The sequence below is a fragment of the Taeniopygia guttata genome, chromosome 11 (genome assembly GCF_048771995.1).
Source record: "Taeniopygia guttata chromosome 11, bTaeGut7.mat, whole genome shotgun sequence".
NCBI lineage: Eukaryota > Metazoa > Chordata > Aves > Passeriformes > Estrildidae > Taeniopygia > Taeniopygia guttata.
Genome location: NC_133036.1, coordinates 4,384,685 through 4,401,393, shown reverse-complemented (window position 1 = coordinate 4,401,393; position 16,709 = coordinate 4,384,685). Strand labels below are relative to the sequence as shown.

The window sequence follows — 16,709 nt, the reverse complement described above, 5'->3', positions numbered from 1 at the left end:
GTCATTAAACTTGTGCAGGGAACCCCTGAATTTGGCTGTTTTGATGGTCACTGCTTTTCCTGCTCAACAGAGCAACCCATTGCTTGAAAGCAAGACCAAAGCCTACGGGAAGATGAGCATCTCAGGCTCTGCAGGTTTCCCAGGCTGCTGAGTGGCTGGCAGTGTGCATCAAAGTGCCCAAGGCCCACATGGGAAGGTTGAAGGCCTCTCCTACCTCTGGTCTCTCTGAGACAGATGAACATTTTGTGATGAGGTCCCTGCAAGGTCAGGCTGGATGGGGCTCTAAGCAAGCTGATCTAGATAAAGAATTACTGCGCACTGCTGGGGGTTGGATTAGTTGGCCCTTAAAGGTCCTTTCCAACCTGAACCATTCTGTGATTCTGCAATTCTTTATGCTGCAACTATCAAACCTGTACCAAATGTATTCCCAGAAGGGAGCCTTTGTCCTTGCTCCAAGGGACAGCCCTGGCACTCGTGCCCACCCAGTCATCATTGGAAATGAGTTAATCCAGATTCATTTCAGCGAGTGATTCCCCCAAGCGGGTGAACAGCCCCGTGTGTCCCTGCTGCCACCCCACTCCCATCGCAGCTCCAGCCTGTCTCGGGCTGACACAACTGGGTCAGCTCATCTCCGCTGGCTGCGCGGGGCAGGGATCAGCAATGCAGGCAAAGAGCCGGCTGGGAGGAGGTCTTTTGTGGCCCTTGCCCCTCACCGTTGGAGGAGGGCTGTGCACTGAGGCCCCCTCCCCACACTGGTTCAGGAAAGGCAGGCAGGGGAGTGTCGCTTCCCGTCATCCCTGTGAGCAGGGAGGTGACCGGCTCCTGGGGCTGGGCTCAGAGAGGCCACAGGAAGGAAGCTGAGGGGTCACGCTGTATGTGCTCAGTGTCCTACTGCTGGGCGTGTGGATCTTCTCCCCCTCCACTGCTGAACACCAACCACAACCCCAGCTGGGAAGACAAGGACAGGAGTTACTGATGTTCATCTAGAAACACCCCAATGGCTGCCCAGCCTACTGAATCTGAAGCTCTTCTGGCCCCTCTGTGACACCCATCTATCAGCCCCAGCAAGGGGTCAGTCTCTTTCTTCTCCTCTTCCTCCCTGCCTGCTGTGCCTCTCTGGTGGGCAGGGCTGCCTCCTGGGGGATCGATATGGATCATGAACCAGGAATGCGGTCTCGCAGCCGCAGTGCTGCACGGAGGAGGAACTGCCACCGACGTCATCCCACGGCGTTGTCCTTGGCTGGCCACAGAAGTGCTGTAGGCACCAGAGCAGAACCCCAGGCACTACCTGGGCATACACTGGGGCTCGTGGGGCCTGGCCAGGTGGTGCTGCAGGCCCACAGGGGTGGAAGTGCAGACAGAGTGAGCAGGGAAGCTGCAGGGACAGCACAGGCCCCTCCATGCTCTGAAGCCTGTGCTGGAGCTGCAGCTCTCCCTGTGCTCAGCCAGCTCCGTGCAGCCGGCACCAAGGCACCACCAAACACGGTGCAAAGTGCACGAGTGAGGCACAAACACACGTCCTGTACTTGTCTAAACAACCTTTGCTACCTGAATCAATAGCTTCCTGTAAATTATCAACCCGCCTGGAAACAGGGCAGCTGTGATCCACAGCAGAGCAAAGTAAACTCATTGGGAGCAAGGCTTTCTCTGCTAACGAGGGCAGCTGCAAGCTGCTCTGGGGAGGGTCTCCAGTGCTGCCTGTCCCCTGTCAGTCACCATCAGTCACCTGGTGCAGGAGTGTCTGGGGCCGGCTGCTCCCCCATGGGGCTGCCCTACAAAGGTGGCCCAATTAAGAGGCCACTACACATTTCCATTTATAAAGCACATCAGAGAGATGAACAGCAAAGGGGATAGCTGTCTCTGCTCCTTACTCCAGCCCCTCCTGTCAAATCCAGGACAGGCCCTCAGGACCTGATACAGCCAGGCTGTAAAAGCCCAGATTCTACTCCTAAGGAAATGCAAATCCCTGGATGGGGGCTGGGAGTACAAGGGGTGGAAAATCAGAGGCAAGGGACGACAAAGCCATGGGGCAGCACACGTTCCCTCTCAGGATTTTTAGGCCCAGGCTGTGGCTGGCTGATAACTGGCACTGGCAGCAGAAAGATGCCACAGCCCCACTGCTCCACTGGTTGCTGTGTTCTAGTGTGGCTGCTAGAGAAGGACCAGGGAGGTACGAGGAGCTCTGGGCTGCAGCAACTTCCACAGGGTTAGCACAATAAAGGAATTCAGCCTGTGTTCCCTCCTGAGCAAAAAGTAAAGCTTCCTGCCTTCCTTGAGCCATGCATAGACCATCTCTGTAAGTGCACAGGATGTGTGGCATCGAGCAAACATCTCCAGGAGTGGGCTGCAGCTTTCCATTCAGGCAGACATTTACAATCACACAGCAGGACACGTGGGGAGCAGAGGTTTCTAACAGCACCAGGGATTAAAGGCAGCGCCCCACTCTCGCCTGCCTGGGTTGAAGGGTTAACAACAGCTCATTACAATTTTTATAGAGATGTGTAAATGATTGCCCACTGAAGGGTGAGCACAGTTGACATTATTAAAGGAGAAGAGGCAGCTGCAGAAGGGACAACAGGCTCCTGTGAAATGACCTGAGGCCAGCAGCAGCTGTGTCTGCGTGACCTGCCCCCCAGGCGACATGGCTGCTCTGTGAGGGTACTGCACCCTTCACACCGAGGTGGTCTGTAAGCAGAAATGCAGTGGGCTGTGCCTCCATCGGTGCTCCTCCCTTCTCCCTTTACCTTGAAGGTGTAAGCAACTCCTAGTGAGCAGATACTCGGGTGATCCCTCATGCTGCATGCCTGACTAGTATAAACATATTCATAAGGAGTGTCCAAAGTTATCCTGGCATTATGTTCCTCCTTTGTTTAATGACAAAAACTGCTTGCCAAGAGCTCAGCAGATTTTCTAGCCTGGGATGTGACAGGCAGCAAAACCCAAAGCTGTCCAAGATTAAAGATGCTCTTAAAATTGCTGCTCTGCTTTGCTCATCTTTTCCATGTGCTGATCCCTTCTTTAGCCTTCAAGGACCATGACGTGAGCGTCGCTGGAAAGGTTTGCCAGGCATGAAGAGCAAGCTGTCCTGCTTGGATGGGGTGGGAAAGGAAACAGCACTGGCCAAGAACAGTTGACATACTGGGTTTGGGCTCACAAGAGATGACACAAAACACTGCTCTGCCACACCTGTGTGTGGTGTAAATCATGCACCTTCTTGGACTTCAGGGATCTCAGAGGAACAGCTGCTCTGAGCAATTCAGCACTCCTACTGAATTGCTCTACTTTTTCAAGGGCATGCATTTATTTCATTACCAGAAACAGATCAGGGGAGATTTGATGGAGAAGGTGTGTTTGTGGAATGGTGCAAGACCAAACTGAAAATATCTATTTGATAGTTAGACAGTTATAAAATATCTGTTTAAAATAGAAAACCCAATCTGTTGGAATGCAGAAGCTTTGAGTTCTTCCAGTAAAAGAACAGCTTATAATAAAATGTACATTTTACGAGCTGTCCACTAAGCTGGTTATGTTTTCCCAGAGCTTAGCAAAGCACTTGTAGTGGAAATGCTGCTTCTGATCTCATTATCACTCCCCGCAGTGCATGTTATTAACTTTCTGTTTTATTTACAGCATTGCCATTTACTTTTATGATACTTCCATTAACTTCATTGGGGTGAACATTGCTTGATGCACACAAGCAACGCCCAGCGCTGCCATAATCTTTGACGCACCTTGCCAGCTGTTCTGGGTTTACACAAATCTTTATGCGGGAGGAAGGAGGACAGATGCAGCTGAAACGTGTGATTTGATGAACAGAACAAAACCTCCCAAACTGAAAAAAGAAAACAGGACAAAGGCAACTGTGTTTCCTCATGGAAGGGCTGCATTAGACCAGTTCATGCTCTGTGCCACAAGCAGAAGAGATGACAAAGCCAGACATTGGCTGGACTTAGAGAACTCACAGGGTTGTTAGCAGAGAGTGATAGGTGTTTGCAGACTTACCTGTCTCTGTGATGCTTACAGCAGTTACTGGCTTTATGTATCCCTAGAAAAAATCCTTAAGAAACCCCACAGGTTTTTGAACTCTGTAGCAGTAATGGGCTTCCCTCATGTAAAGGAAGTGATGGGATATTCTGGACTACTATTAGGTAAAGGCCCTCTTACCCATCTTTCCCTCGGTTATGGATTGCCAGCTCCTCCACAATTCCCTCCTCCTCCTTGAAGTTCTCCCAGTCCAGTTTAGATTTCTCCAGCGTGCTCATCTTCTGCTTTTTGGCACCGATCTTCCCCAGGAGGCTACTCATACCGCTTGGCCTCCTCACCCTGAGAGAGATGAAGGAGCAAATGTTGGTTAAATGCAGGGAGAGGGCAATTAAAAAACAGAGCTGAGAAACGTCACCCATGAGAGTGGTGGCCTCGATGGTGGTGAGCCAGCGCCACCAAACAGATGGCCACCAACCCCAGGCAGCCTGCAGGCGGCAAGGTCACGCTTCCTGCAGATCCTGCTCTGCCGTTCCCCTGGAAGCAGCAGAGTTCATTACACACATATCTCAAGTGCTTGGTTTTTGTGAAAGGGCTTTTTCATTTATCTTCTTAAGAGAACAGAGAGCTTTCAGGCCAAAAGAGATCATTAAATCATCTAGTTTGACCCCTTGTATACACCAGGCCAAGCCATTCTACTGATCACCTCTGTGCTAAGTCTGTTTCTTTGTCTTCAGTTAAAGTGTTGTTTTCTGGAAGGCATCCAACCTCAGTGCGTCACTAGTGCTGACAACACATCTAGGAATTAACCATTTATATAGTACTAATGCTTGATTTTCTTTAGTTTTAGATTCTGGTTGCTGCTCCTTATTCTAAATACAAGAACACTTTGGTCTCCAGGTGAGTCTCATTAGTGACTTGTACCCTACTAATGAACTTACATCTGAATTATTTCTATGCAAACTGACAGAGTTCCTTATACCTCTCATTGAAATGCATTTTGCCCCAGCCCATACATCACTTAAAACATTTTGTCCTCCTGCTTACATTTCAATGCTCTTAGAAGATGGGAGCACAGAACTGCCTGTAACCCCCACCCTTCTCTTGTTTTGTTTCTGTCCAAGCATCACCTAAATCCTGTTAGCTGCGCATTGAGTCCCAGTGCATGTGCACTGTGATCCCATACCATCTCCTGGGTCTCTGTTTGGTAGGAAGACCACTTTGGTCTTTCATCCCTTGTTCTTAGAGGAGTGAAATCCCACCCGCGCAGTGGGGCCCCGAATCTCCCCTTTATGCTGGGAAATGCACACACAGGGGCTCAGGTCAGCTGAGCTGCCCTCTAAGGAAGACAATTCTCAGGGATAGGAACCCGTAAAACAAACTTGTATTAACCCTTCTCCAACCCCCCCCAGGAATGGGGGACAAACAGCATCCCATTGAACTCGTGTTTACACACATTCCAGAGATAACTTCAGGTCTGCAGGGCCTTTGCCTCTGCAAGAAGCCAGAGAGGAAATTACTCTCGTTCCTGAGAGATGAAGGAATTTGAGAAGGGGGGCCCAAGGAAGGCAGCCAGGTGAGCATGACAAACTGCTCTCCATCAGTGCTCTTTGAACACACTCCTGCCCAGGGGTAGCCGTTCTTGGGAATGTATCCAAAGTTGTCCTTATCGGATCATTAGCATGGTTTATGCTTCTGTAATTTGCAAGCCTCTAAAGGAAAATAATTCTGCAGTTTATATGGAATTAAATCAAAGAAAATGACAACTCTGTAAGCCTCAGCCAGAAGACTCTCAATACAAGAATGGCTGGCTAGAGTTACTTGGGGTTGCAGCTTCCTGACACAGATATATTTGGGATTAAGGATATCTTGGCAGGCTCCATAGCAACTGAACAAGGCTGCCTGTTCCTCCTCAGTACCAACCAGAGGAGCAGAAATGTCCTAGGACCTGGCCCTCTTATTTCCTTCAGTCCCTGCCCATGGCTGGAGCACAGCCCAACAGTCAGCAGTTGCTCACTCTGTGGGGACACAGAACAAGCTGGATGCTCTTTGATTCACCTTTATCCCTGAACATCTCATCAAGATGTCTACAGCCCTTCACACCATGATCACACAATAAAACCTTGATCCTTGCTCAGCCTCCAATTCTCTCTTACTTTTCAAGGCATGATGGCTCCAGGTATCCGTATCTGCAGGTAGCAGGGAAGTGGTGTAAGGAGGCAAAATGGGCCTCAGCAGAAGAAAAAAATTGGAGTGACTTGGTTCCCACCTCTGGCTATCCAGGACTTGCTCAACCATCAGACCCAGTATCAGATGTGTGTTCAAGGTGTGAAGGAGTCAGAGGAAAGGAGATACAACAGAAAATAAGGATGAACCAAATAAAGTATTGGGCAAGCCTCCCCCATGGCATTCCCTGCTGCGCAGCTGCCTGGAAAGCAGAGCCCAGTGGTTGTGTACAGCAGTCCCTTACGCTGCACTGGGAGGCCTTAAAGATGCCCTGAAACAGATCTAGGGAAGTACTATGGTTGATCCAGCTGGTAAAGCTCCTCTGCCCCAAGCGTGGCAGGCAGAAGGCATTTAAATTAACACAAGGTATTCAATAACACATTTCTCTGAATATACTTAACTTTCCAGACACACTTGGGCTTAAGATTTTCCTACCATTGAAGTGGGAAAAGCAGGGATGTAGAAACTGAGGGTGTTGTCCCTTGTCCCTAGATTTCTCCTGAATGTTTTTTTGAGGCAAAAAAACCCCAATGACCCAAGAGCCATCTCACCAATCCAAGGACACCCACAGCTCATCTGCCTCCACTGACCTGTCCATGGGTGGAAGTCCACAGTCACTGTCACTTGAAATACAGACAGGTCTGACTGCAAAGGACACAGCACACACCTGGAAAAACCCAACTGAAAGTTTTGGGATCTTTCCTGGGTGTTAGAGAAATCTCTGCCCTGCACAGTGACAAGCAGGCTCAGAGGCAGGCTCACACATGCTGAGGCTGATCCTTTTTGGCTGAACCTTGGTTGGCTGCTGGCAGGGAAGAGCTGAGTTGAGACAGGGGCCAGTCACCCAAGCTGGGCTGTTGACCTCATCTCTGCATGAAACACAGACTGGGACCTGCTGACAGGCCTCTGCTGTCCCCAAACGACAGTGGAGGATAGACGGGAGGGAAGGGAACCAAAGGGAAGATGGTTCATGGCCAGAGGTGGAAGAAGAGGTGGTGCTGGCCTCAGGGAGCAGGAGCTGCAAATTAGATGAGAGTTGCTTACAATGTATCTTTTCTTCCATGGCAATTCCTGGCATAAATTAATAACATCTGGATGCACACACCCATCTGTAATGGTGCTCAAGGCCTCTGTATGTCCTCTTTGCCATGGATCTCAGGAATATTGCTTAACACATATAAATCACTTCTTGAAGCTACAGAGTCTGGGCTATGATATGGGCATACAGGGCATCCATCAAGGGCATACAGATAATCACAAGAATACTCACAAGCCAACAGTTCCTTCAAGGCAAGGGAACATGACAAAAAAGGGCAGGCTATGTTGCATCCTTGTGTTGATGACTACTCGAGAAATATTATTAATATCCAATGTCAGTTCCATGCTGGAAACTGGCTCTGGGCTGGATAACCTAGTTCTGTTCCTGTCCAGACAATTCTGTGCTGCTGCAGCAGGACCAAGCCTGGGCCAGGCAGTGGGGCAGGCACAGGAGGAAGGACATGTTTGAGTCTGCTGCTGAGTCTTCAGTCCACGCTGAGCCTTTTATCACCCTGAATAAATCCAGCAAACCTGGGGGTGGGAATTCCTAGGCTTGTGCCAAAATGAAGTAAATGAGAAACATTAAACTCCAATTAAAAACTTGCTTGGCCTTAAATGCCTCATCTGTTTTAAAAGCAAGTAAAGGGGCCTGATTAATTGCATTCAGTGCCAACAAGAGGAATTATTACCCTTTTTGTACTCATTAAGGGTATCTGCTGTGGCATCTTTAATCACTAAGGCATTTAGAAGAGAGAAAGTAATTTGCTAAGACATAATGGATCCCAGGGATGAGGATCAGGACAATCGCCTATTTAGGACACAAAGACATGCTCTGAATTTTTACAATTAAAAAGCACAGCCAAAGTCTGCCCCTGAACTAGCAAAAGAAAAAAAAAAGAAAAAAAAAAAAAAAGTGCTGGGGAGCTCTGCCTTGGTGGGGGATTCCCCTGCACCATCTAATGTCATCAGGACAAGGACTGTGCCTGTGCATCATCTGGCATGGTTGTACACAGGGACAAGCAGCAGGCCATGGGCTCCCTCGCTGTCCCACTATAGGTGAACACGCTCTGTATCCCTGTCCTTAACAGTAACACTTCCTCCATCTTGGTGCAAGCCTGCAGCTGACCAGGAGCTTGGAAAATTGCTGCTATAGCAGTGATAAAGTGCCACTGCCACATGTAATCCCTGATGCCTTGTAACATGCTCAGCAGAGTCTGGGAAATGTATGCCTGTTTAATGGAGGCGGACTTCATCACAAGCTTTAGAAAATAATCTTCCAGCAACTGGGAACCTGGCTACAAAGGTCTCATAGTGCATCCCACCAGCCAAAGCAAGATGAGTTCCTCTCCCACCCACCCAGAGATGGGTGCTCTGAAGGTCTCCTGACACCAATCCCACACGCACGGAGGTTTCAGTATTTCATCAGCCTTTCACTTATGTAACTCTTCCCCAATGACTAAATTTCCTTGCTCAGCCTATGACTCGATATCTTCTTCCTAGTAGATACTAAGAACAGATCACCCCCTCACTTTTTGCAGCAGCCTTTTAAGTCTTTGAAAGCTTTTCATATTGCCCCCCCTCCAGCTTGCTCCTTCCTAGACTAAACAATTCCAGTTCCTTTCAAGCTTTTCTCATTCCTCATGGTTTCCAGCCCTCTGACCACTTTCACCACTCTCCATGAACTCGGCTATTGGCCCATATATTCCTCAAAATGCAGCATCCAAAACGGGAATAGCATGAGTGATGGATTCACCAGCACTGGGAGCAGGGGAATGTTTCAGATGCCTTGGGAAGCAGCAGCTCCTTACACAGCCCCCTGTGAGTGTGCCCTTTCACAGCCATGTGACAGCAGTGACTCATGAGGAACCTGCCATGCACCGAGGTATCTGCCTGCTCCACTGCTGCCAAGCCACCTTCTTCCTCCATCCATGCAGAACATTCCTCCTATCCAGAGGCAGAGCTCGGTGCTGCTCCTCCTGTTTGCCCTCACATTTCTCCTCGGATGTCTTTGCAAATCAGCCTCTCCTATCCACAACAACCATGCTGCAGCTGTTGAAGAGGAATGCTAGGGAAAGCATCTCCTGATTTTGTGAAATACCTATGGAACCTATTAACAGCTGAACCAGCACCAGTTGGCCTAAGAAGATCAAGGTGACTGGCCAGAAGCAGGCAGGGACCAGCAGGGTCAGACTGCAGGAGCTGACAGATAATGTCCAACACCAATGAACAAACTGAGCCCAAAGGACACTTATTCAAATGTTGGCCAAGAAGCCAGCAGTGGTCCCAGCTTCAGCCTGACCTCCACCTTTGGGGGATCACAAATCCTCTGCTGCTCTGTTTCTGCTGGCTCCACAGACCCTGTGCTGCTTTTCCATCTGCCTTGTAGTATCCTCCTTGCTGTGGATAGCACCTTCTGTAGCAGGAAGGCCCTACTTCTGTCATCTATCAATACTTTTAAGAAGGGCTCAATTTGTAAGAAAATACTGAACATGAAACAGGGTATTACTGATTCTTAGCTAACACTTCAATGCTCCCTCATCTTGTTACGCCACATTTTGGGGAAATACTGATGAGCAAACACACAGGAGAAGATACTCACTGATGTACACAAATCACAAATGAGTTGCTTGCTTTTCCCCCACTAATGAAAACCAGACCCTTGAGCCCCAATTAAGCAGTGGCAAATAATCTGTTCTGCCAATGAGGGTCTTGTGACAAAGCAGCTGCTGCAAGACTTGGACCAAGAAGAGTATTTTTTCAGATTATGCTTATTCCACGAGGCATTCCCACACACCTTGCAGCTATGGGGTAGAGGAAATACGACAACAGAGTGGGGCAACTTCTCTGGTCTGATTGCAGGATTTTGCACCTCCCAGAGCAGACAATTTAGTGCTGGATACTCCATCATATTCCAGCATCTATGCAAAACATCTGGTGACTCTCCATGAGGCACTGCAGAGCAATCTTTCCTTCTGCAGAAATAAATGCAGACTCACAAAGATAACATGACTTCATCAGTAGGAAATCTTGCAAGACCAGGAAAGCCCCCATGCCTTCTGCCCCAGCCCTTGGAAGCAGATTATCAGAGCTCACCTTTATCAATTACCATTTAAAAAGGCAAGTTACACCTACAACCTATAAAAATCCACTTTCAAGCAGATCTCCATTCCCAGATTTCCAGCAGGCTGAATGACTTTCCAATGGCTTCAAGCAGAAGAACTCAACTCAAACACACTACAACACAGACCACTCCCTGCAGCACTGAGCAGCATGTCAGATCCCACCATCAGGACAGGGTGCTGGCAAGTAGATGTCACCAAGTGCAGAGAAATGGCATCTCAGGCCCCAAAGCCTTTAAAGCACCATCCTAACCACCCAGACCTGGCTCTCAAACTGTCCCTCTCCTTCCTCCCCTCCCTTCCTCACTGGAACTTGTGATATTTCCTTGAAGCACAGCAATGGCAGCTCTGTTCCTGTAACCCCAAGTGCTTTGATGGCAGAGATGCAGGTGAGAAACTTGCTCACTCAGCAAAAAGAGGACTTTGGACATTGTAGTATCTCTTCCTTCCACGATCTGCTGTAAAGCTGAATAGTTTCCTTAAGTGCAGGAAATGGTTCTCATGAAAACTAACCACAGCTGGGCAACTGATGCAGCCAGTAAATACTTTCATTTTAATAAAGTGGAAGATTCCTGCCCAGAGCACTATGCCCTGCTGTTCTTCCCTCTGCGTGCAAGGGTGTGAGAAACACTGCACGAGAGGGATGCATGCAGAGACCTGGCTGGTGCCCATGTGCCAGCTCTGCTGTTCACTCCCAGACCACCTTCCTCAACAGAGGAGTCAAAATGCTGGCAGGGAACAAGGGGGGCATGTCAGGAAGGCAAGTGCAGAGCCATCTGCTCCTTAAGGTCAGGATGGTCTGGATGGATGGGGCAGACAGCAACAGAAGGACAGTGCCTGGTACTGCCAGCTTGCAGAAACCTTACCCAGAATGATATAATGGGTCTTATTCTTCAGAACCTAAAAGTGACCAGCTCTTCTCACCCCTAAGCACACATAATCAGCCAAGGAGAGGAAGTCTTTCTGGAAAAATCCAACTGTATTTCTACTTTCTCTCCCTGCCCCTACTTGGCACTGTTTCCCAAACAGGCTCTCAGGTGGATGCAGAGAGCAACCTGGCTTTTTCTCAGCTCTGCCTGTCACAACAGGTATTTAAAAAAGCAAACAAGAAAGCCTCCTTAACACCAAACAAACAAACATTGAAATCCCAGGTGTTAAAGAAAAGAAAGCAAGGAAGAAATGAAGATAAAAGCAGGATAGATGGTGCTGGAGGGCTGGCGATGATCCTGGTTGGAGGGCACTGCCCAAGGCAGGCTGGCAGGGAGAGGACTGATGGATTCCCACCACCCAGCCAGGGTGGCACAGCCCAAGGAGCTCACTGCTAACCCAGTGGTGCCTGCCCATATGCTCCACTTGCTGAGCTGGTAGCAGCTACCCAGCATTTACACCCTAATCACACACAAAGTAAGCCAAAGAACCTGCCTGAAGTGCTTTGGGAGTAGTGGGGATTTTTGACACAGGGTTGTAGCTTTGTAGTGAGGGCTGTCAAACTTCCTGCACTCTGAAGAGCAACATGGACAAAGCCACTGGAAAAGCAGCCATGGCTGGGACACAACCCATTGAGTGCTGCTACAGGGTGCAGCAGAGCAGGCAGCTGTGTCCAAAGGCAGCAAGAGATGCAAGTGCAGTGGGAAAACAGGAATTACCCTGCCTGGGATCCTGCCAGCTGACCAAAACTTCTGCTGCACAGAGGACTTTGCTGACTGCACACCTGCAAAAGGAGCATGGTCTGACTGTAGCAGACCAAGTACTTATAAGGAACAAGGAAATGGGAGTTTTAACTCAAGTTGATGGTGTGAGTTAACTTTTCTCAGGCTTTTGTTCAGGCTTGCCAACGCAGCTTAACCCCAAGTTGCTTTGTCATTATTGCTTTTGCAATCTCAAGAGCTAAGCCAAGCCCCAGGTCCTTTCTGATTTCTAATGTTAACCCCCATACTCTCTGAGACCTCAGACAGCCTCATGGTGGAGACCCCTACATGAACAGTGATGATCACAGCTTCTTCCTACTCATAGGAAGTCTTTGACACTGGCTCCATGGAGCCAAGGAGCTAATCCCTGAGGAGAATCACAACTAAAGCACATTAGTGTTCAGATGGTAGTGTGACAGACAGACAGAAGAGGTCTAACCTCTCCAGAAAGGAGAGTGATAGCTCTCCTTCCCACAGCCAGGTTCTATGTTGAAAAGTGTAAGATGGGGATAAAAAGCACCATGAGGCCAGGACAGTCAGACAACTCCATCCCAGCAGCCCAGCAATCGAAGCCTGGCCGAGATGATGCATTTTCCATCAGTGTGGAGAGGCAAGGGCAAATGTGACAGAATAAAAGCCCACGTGATGTTGCCCTGGTGAGGGCTGCTGCAGGCAGTAGCACAGCTTGCCATGGGCACAGTTGATTCTGGATATATTTGTGTCTAAATATAGTCAGCGGGGGAACAAAGATTTGTCACAAAGGAAAAAAACCATGTTACTCCCAATTCCCAGCAACAGCAGCAAGCGTTGCCTGACAAAGGGCAATGATTCAGTATTCCAGGTTTATTGCTGGATTTGTTATTAATCCACCATGGTGAGTTTAGGAGTGACTTTAGAAGTTGTGCAATGCTACTCTAGCAGAGTGCACCTCACCTTGAGGAGGGAAGTGTCATGGAACCAGCTTTTGAACAGCAAAACTGACACAGCAGCTGGTGAAGGGGCTTGCAGAGCACCATGCCGTGGGCTGCCAGCAGATATCAGTCAGTGACTTCCTTTCTAGTGCACTCTCCAAGATACAGAAATACTTCATCCTATCTTCATGTCATGAACCATACTGGATAGGCCTTCCCAAAGTACAAAGCTGGAAAAAAAGATCTAAGCGCTTCTTTGCTCCAAAACAAGACAGCACCTTATTCTCCAGTCCACTTCCCAAACTGGGGGATATCTCAGGTGTAAATATACATAATACTGTATACATGAATACAGTTATTCCAGGAATAAAACCAGTGTTGAGTCTCCATGTACAATAAAAGGCAAACTTGCTGGGAAGAGATGGGATGTTCTAGCTCAGGGATGTCAGAGAGCAGCAGCAATATTACAGCTCTGCTGGAATTGGCCTTTCCTCAGGCAGGTCCCATTCTGTGGCATCTAGGTCTGCACCCACTCCTCTGGAGGGCCTGGAGTCTCATTTTACAGGCTCTGGAGGATGTGCTCATCAAAAAGCATATCGGTTCTTGGGGAGCTGACTGGCTCAGGCAGAGCCCCTGACCCACAGGCTCCCTTATCAGCAGGAAGGGCTCATTAGGGATTGGATCAGGGTTTCCTGCTCAGGACCGAACCCTTTGTGAAGGGACTGCTGCCATGGAGAACCCACTTCCTAACAGCCAGAGGAAGCAAAATATTTCCCTTGGGTAAAGACAAAGTTGCTATGGGGTGGATATCAACAAAGTAAAGTTGTACTTGTGGAGCTGGGCAGCACTAGGCCATGAACAGGCTGTTACTGCAGGATGAAGGAACCCCCAGCAGCATCCTCGCCTGCCCCAGAGCCAGGGACAATTCCTGAGAGCAGCGCAAGGCCCACTCTGCACCAGTGTAACTGCAGCTGCCCTCCGGCCTGTACTGGCAGAACTGTTTTAGCAAAAACAAAATCTCGCACCCTCCTAATCACTATGACATTGTGCAGAGCCCAGGGCTCGCTCTGGCTCCCCTCCAGCCTGGAGCACAGACAGAGGCTGTTTCAGCTGCAGACTCTCCTAATGCACTTGCAGCAGGCCAGCCAATTATATTACAGTATCTGTGCATGAAGCTTAATTGAAAGAGCTGTAGAAGTCATTCAAATGACTCTTGGTACTATGAGGACGTTAAGGACTCCAGGACTAACCAGCACTAACCAGCCCTGTCCGATGCTCGGATGACGGGTAAGGACCTGTAACTTGGGCTTGGTCCACAGCCAAAGCAACGCCCCTGTTACACACAGCACTGCAGCTGCAGCCAAGCGCTGATGGAGCTGCCCCTTCCCAGCTGGAAGCTGCAGTCACTCCTCAGGAGAGCTCTCCTCCACCCAGGGCATCCACACAATACAAACCAGACCTGCTCCGGCCACTGAAGGACTGCATACATGCACCAGAACTCCCAAATTGTTCCCACATGGACTAAATTGAATTTGCAAAGCACTGCTTGTAGTAATTAATTTTATTGAAAAAATCTCAGACATGTTCTTTACGTATATTTTACATTCCTCTTAAGTTGAGCAAATGTTTAGGGATAATATATGTGTCAGTTTCAGATGGACTTTGCTACACCAGCACAGAGTCAGTGCACCTACCCCACTCCAAGGTGGTGGGCTACATTTAATTTTGTATCTAAGTGCTGCCACTGAGAGTGACAATGCCTCCCATAAAGCTCTAACAGTCCACACTGTGTGGGAAATGTGCAGGGGTGGGGGAGGAAGGTGTCCCGCTTCTGCCATTCTCACTTCTGACCCAATGGACAGAAATCAGCAGAAATGCACACATATTCAAGTTGCCAATGATCTTATACTCCTGTGTGTTGTGAGGCATCTCACACCCCGATGGCAGGTAAGAGCAAAATATAAAAGTGAGAGGGCAGGATGTGTTTGGTACTCAGGTCCATAGGCTGATGATTTGAAAGCTGTCAGAAGCAGCTGCAGGTGGTGTCTGTGGCACACAGCACACTTGCTGGGCTCCAGCTTCACTCACACAATGAAGTATTTTAGAGTAACACCCTGCATTACGCCCATATTTAGCCATGCAAATAAGTATGACTTGACTTTCAAACACTTACGGCTCTAACTGACTTCACTGGGTTCAGTTGAGATGTTTCAAATAAGAGGGTAACGACCACAACTCTGGGCTGGGATCAAGCACAGGCCATTTTTATCTTAAAAGGCATTTGTTTGAGAACATTCAGAACTGCTAGAACCAACAGCACTGAAGTAATTTCATGATGCAACCTTAAAAATGTTGATGGCTTTGTCTGCAAAATGACATGGATTAATTGGTGACCAATCCTTAAAAAAAGGAATTGTTAGGAAAAATCTGCTGGCAAACAGAGAAGAAGTTCTTTCTCTTCAGAGGCTCACTCCTTCCTTCTTTGTGTAACAGCAGACCTTTTGTTCAAGACTTCAGCTGCAAGCAGCCCCGAGGTACACAGAAAATGTCTTGGTTATGACAAGCTCTCCACATTGGTGCCCAGACTTAGTTTTAATCGGCAGAGAAACCCCTCCAAATCAGGCCTAAGAAGTCCTGCTAATGGAATTGTTCCAGTGCTAAAGGGATTTCAAAGTGAATGAATGTGGATGGCGGAGCAGCTGTGTGACTCCCAGGTTGCTCTTTACAGAGCAGTGTGCCATGCAAGGAGGATCCAACACCCAACCACCCTTGAGAAAACAACCCACAGTGTCCCCCCAGCACTGCAGAGATCCTGTGTCTGTCCCTGTGGCTCCCAGATAACCTTAGTGTTCAGTCCTGGTTAGCTTCCACTGTATCAGATCAATGCCAGGCTTTGATAAAAATGAGGTGAGAACGGCAGGACAGAGGCAGGGAGGGGCCCCCTCCCAGTCCAGCAATTAATGTGACAGCTTTAAGAATAGATCTGACTAAAACAAATACACTGCCTTCCACTGGCAAATGTTCACAAAGCTCAGCAGCCCAGAAGAGGGGAAAGTTCCCAGGAAATTAAGTGAGGGTGAAGGAGAATCAGGGCTGCATAGCACAAATGCTTCACTACAACAAGCAACAAGCTAGAGCCCAGCGGAGCGGCTGCTTTGCAGTATTGTGCAAGTTAACCAACAGCATAAATATAATACCTTATCTTATCCAGTGCAAAGCCTGGCCTGGCAGTGTGTGGGACTTTGGGGGACCATAAATGTTTGGGCACTACTACAAGCAGTCATAAAACATAAATGAGGGTTTGACCACATTTAATTGCTTTGGGGAAGGGTAATATCACTGGGCATCCATCACAATTACCTTCTCCTGTTCCAGCCCAGATTAAGAGCTGGGCCCAACGATCCAGATCGAAGAGGGTATTTTGAGGGTAAGGAAAGAAGAGAAATACCCTAAAAGCTTTGCAGATGCTTGCCATATAAAACATGATGTTCAGGCAGGAGAGAACAGACAATAGAAAGTCAATTGATGAAAGGATGTGCTCTTCTTCTCATGAAGAACTTTCCCTGTTGTCTTAACAACTTTCTAAGGCTAGAGAAAAGCTTAGTAACAAACCAGAGGACAGTGCAGAGAGCTGAAAATGTACATAAGAGGAAAAACTAAGATTATGCTCTTTTTTTCTTCCAGGGCTTGACTGGAGTGTTTTAAATGTCTGAGGCTGGCAAGGCCACCTCCCAGTGCCTTCTGGC

The 16,709-nt window shown here is 48.5% G+C and overlaps 1 protein-coding gene and 1 long non-coding RNA gene across 2 annotated transcripts in view; both read right to left on the bottom strand.

The window, feature by feature from the left end:
- CFDP1 (craniofacial development protein 1) overlaps positions 1–16,709 on the bottom strand; it is a 61,448-nt gene that overhangs the window by 1,532 nt on the left and 43,207 nt on the right. The window contains exon 6 of the mRNA XM_030282443.4: positions 4,165–4,323. Within this exon, the coding sequence (XP_030138303.4) occupies positions 4,165–4,323 (159 nt within the window). The remainder of the gene's footprint in view (positions 1–4,164; positions 4,324–16,709) is intronic.
- Positions 782–4,158, bottom strand: LOC140684853 (uncharacterized). Its single transcript, XR_012057739.1, has 2 exons — positions 4,003–4,158; positions 782–3,832 (listed from the first exon to the last, which is right to left on the bottom strand). It is a non-coding gene; the product is annotated as an uncharacterized lncRNA (long non-coding RNA).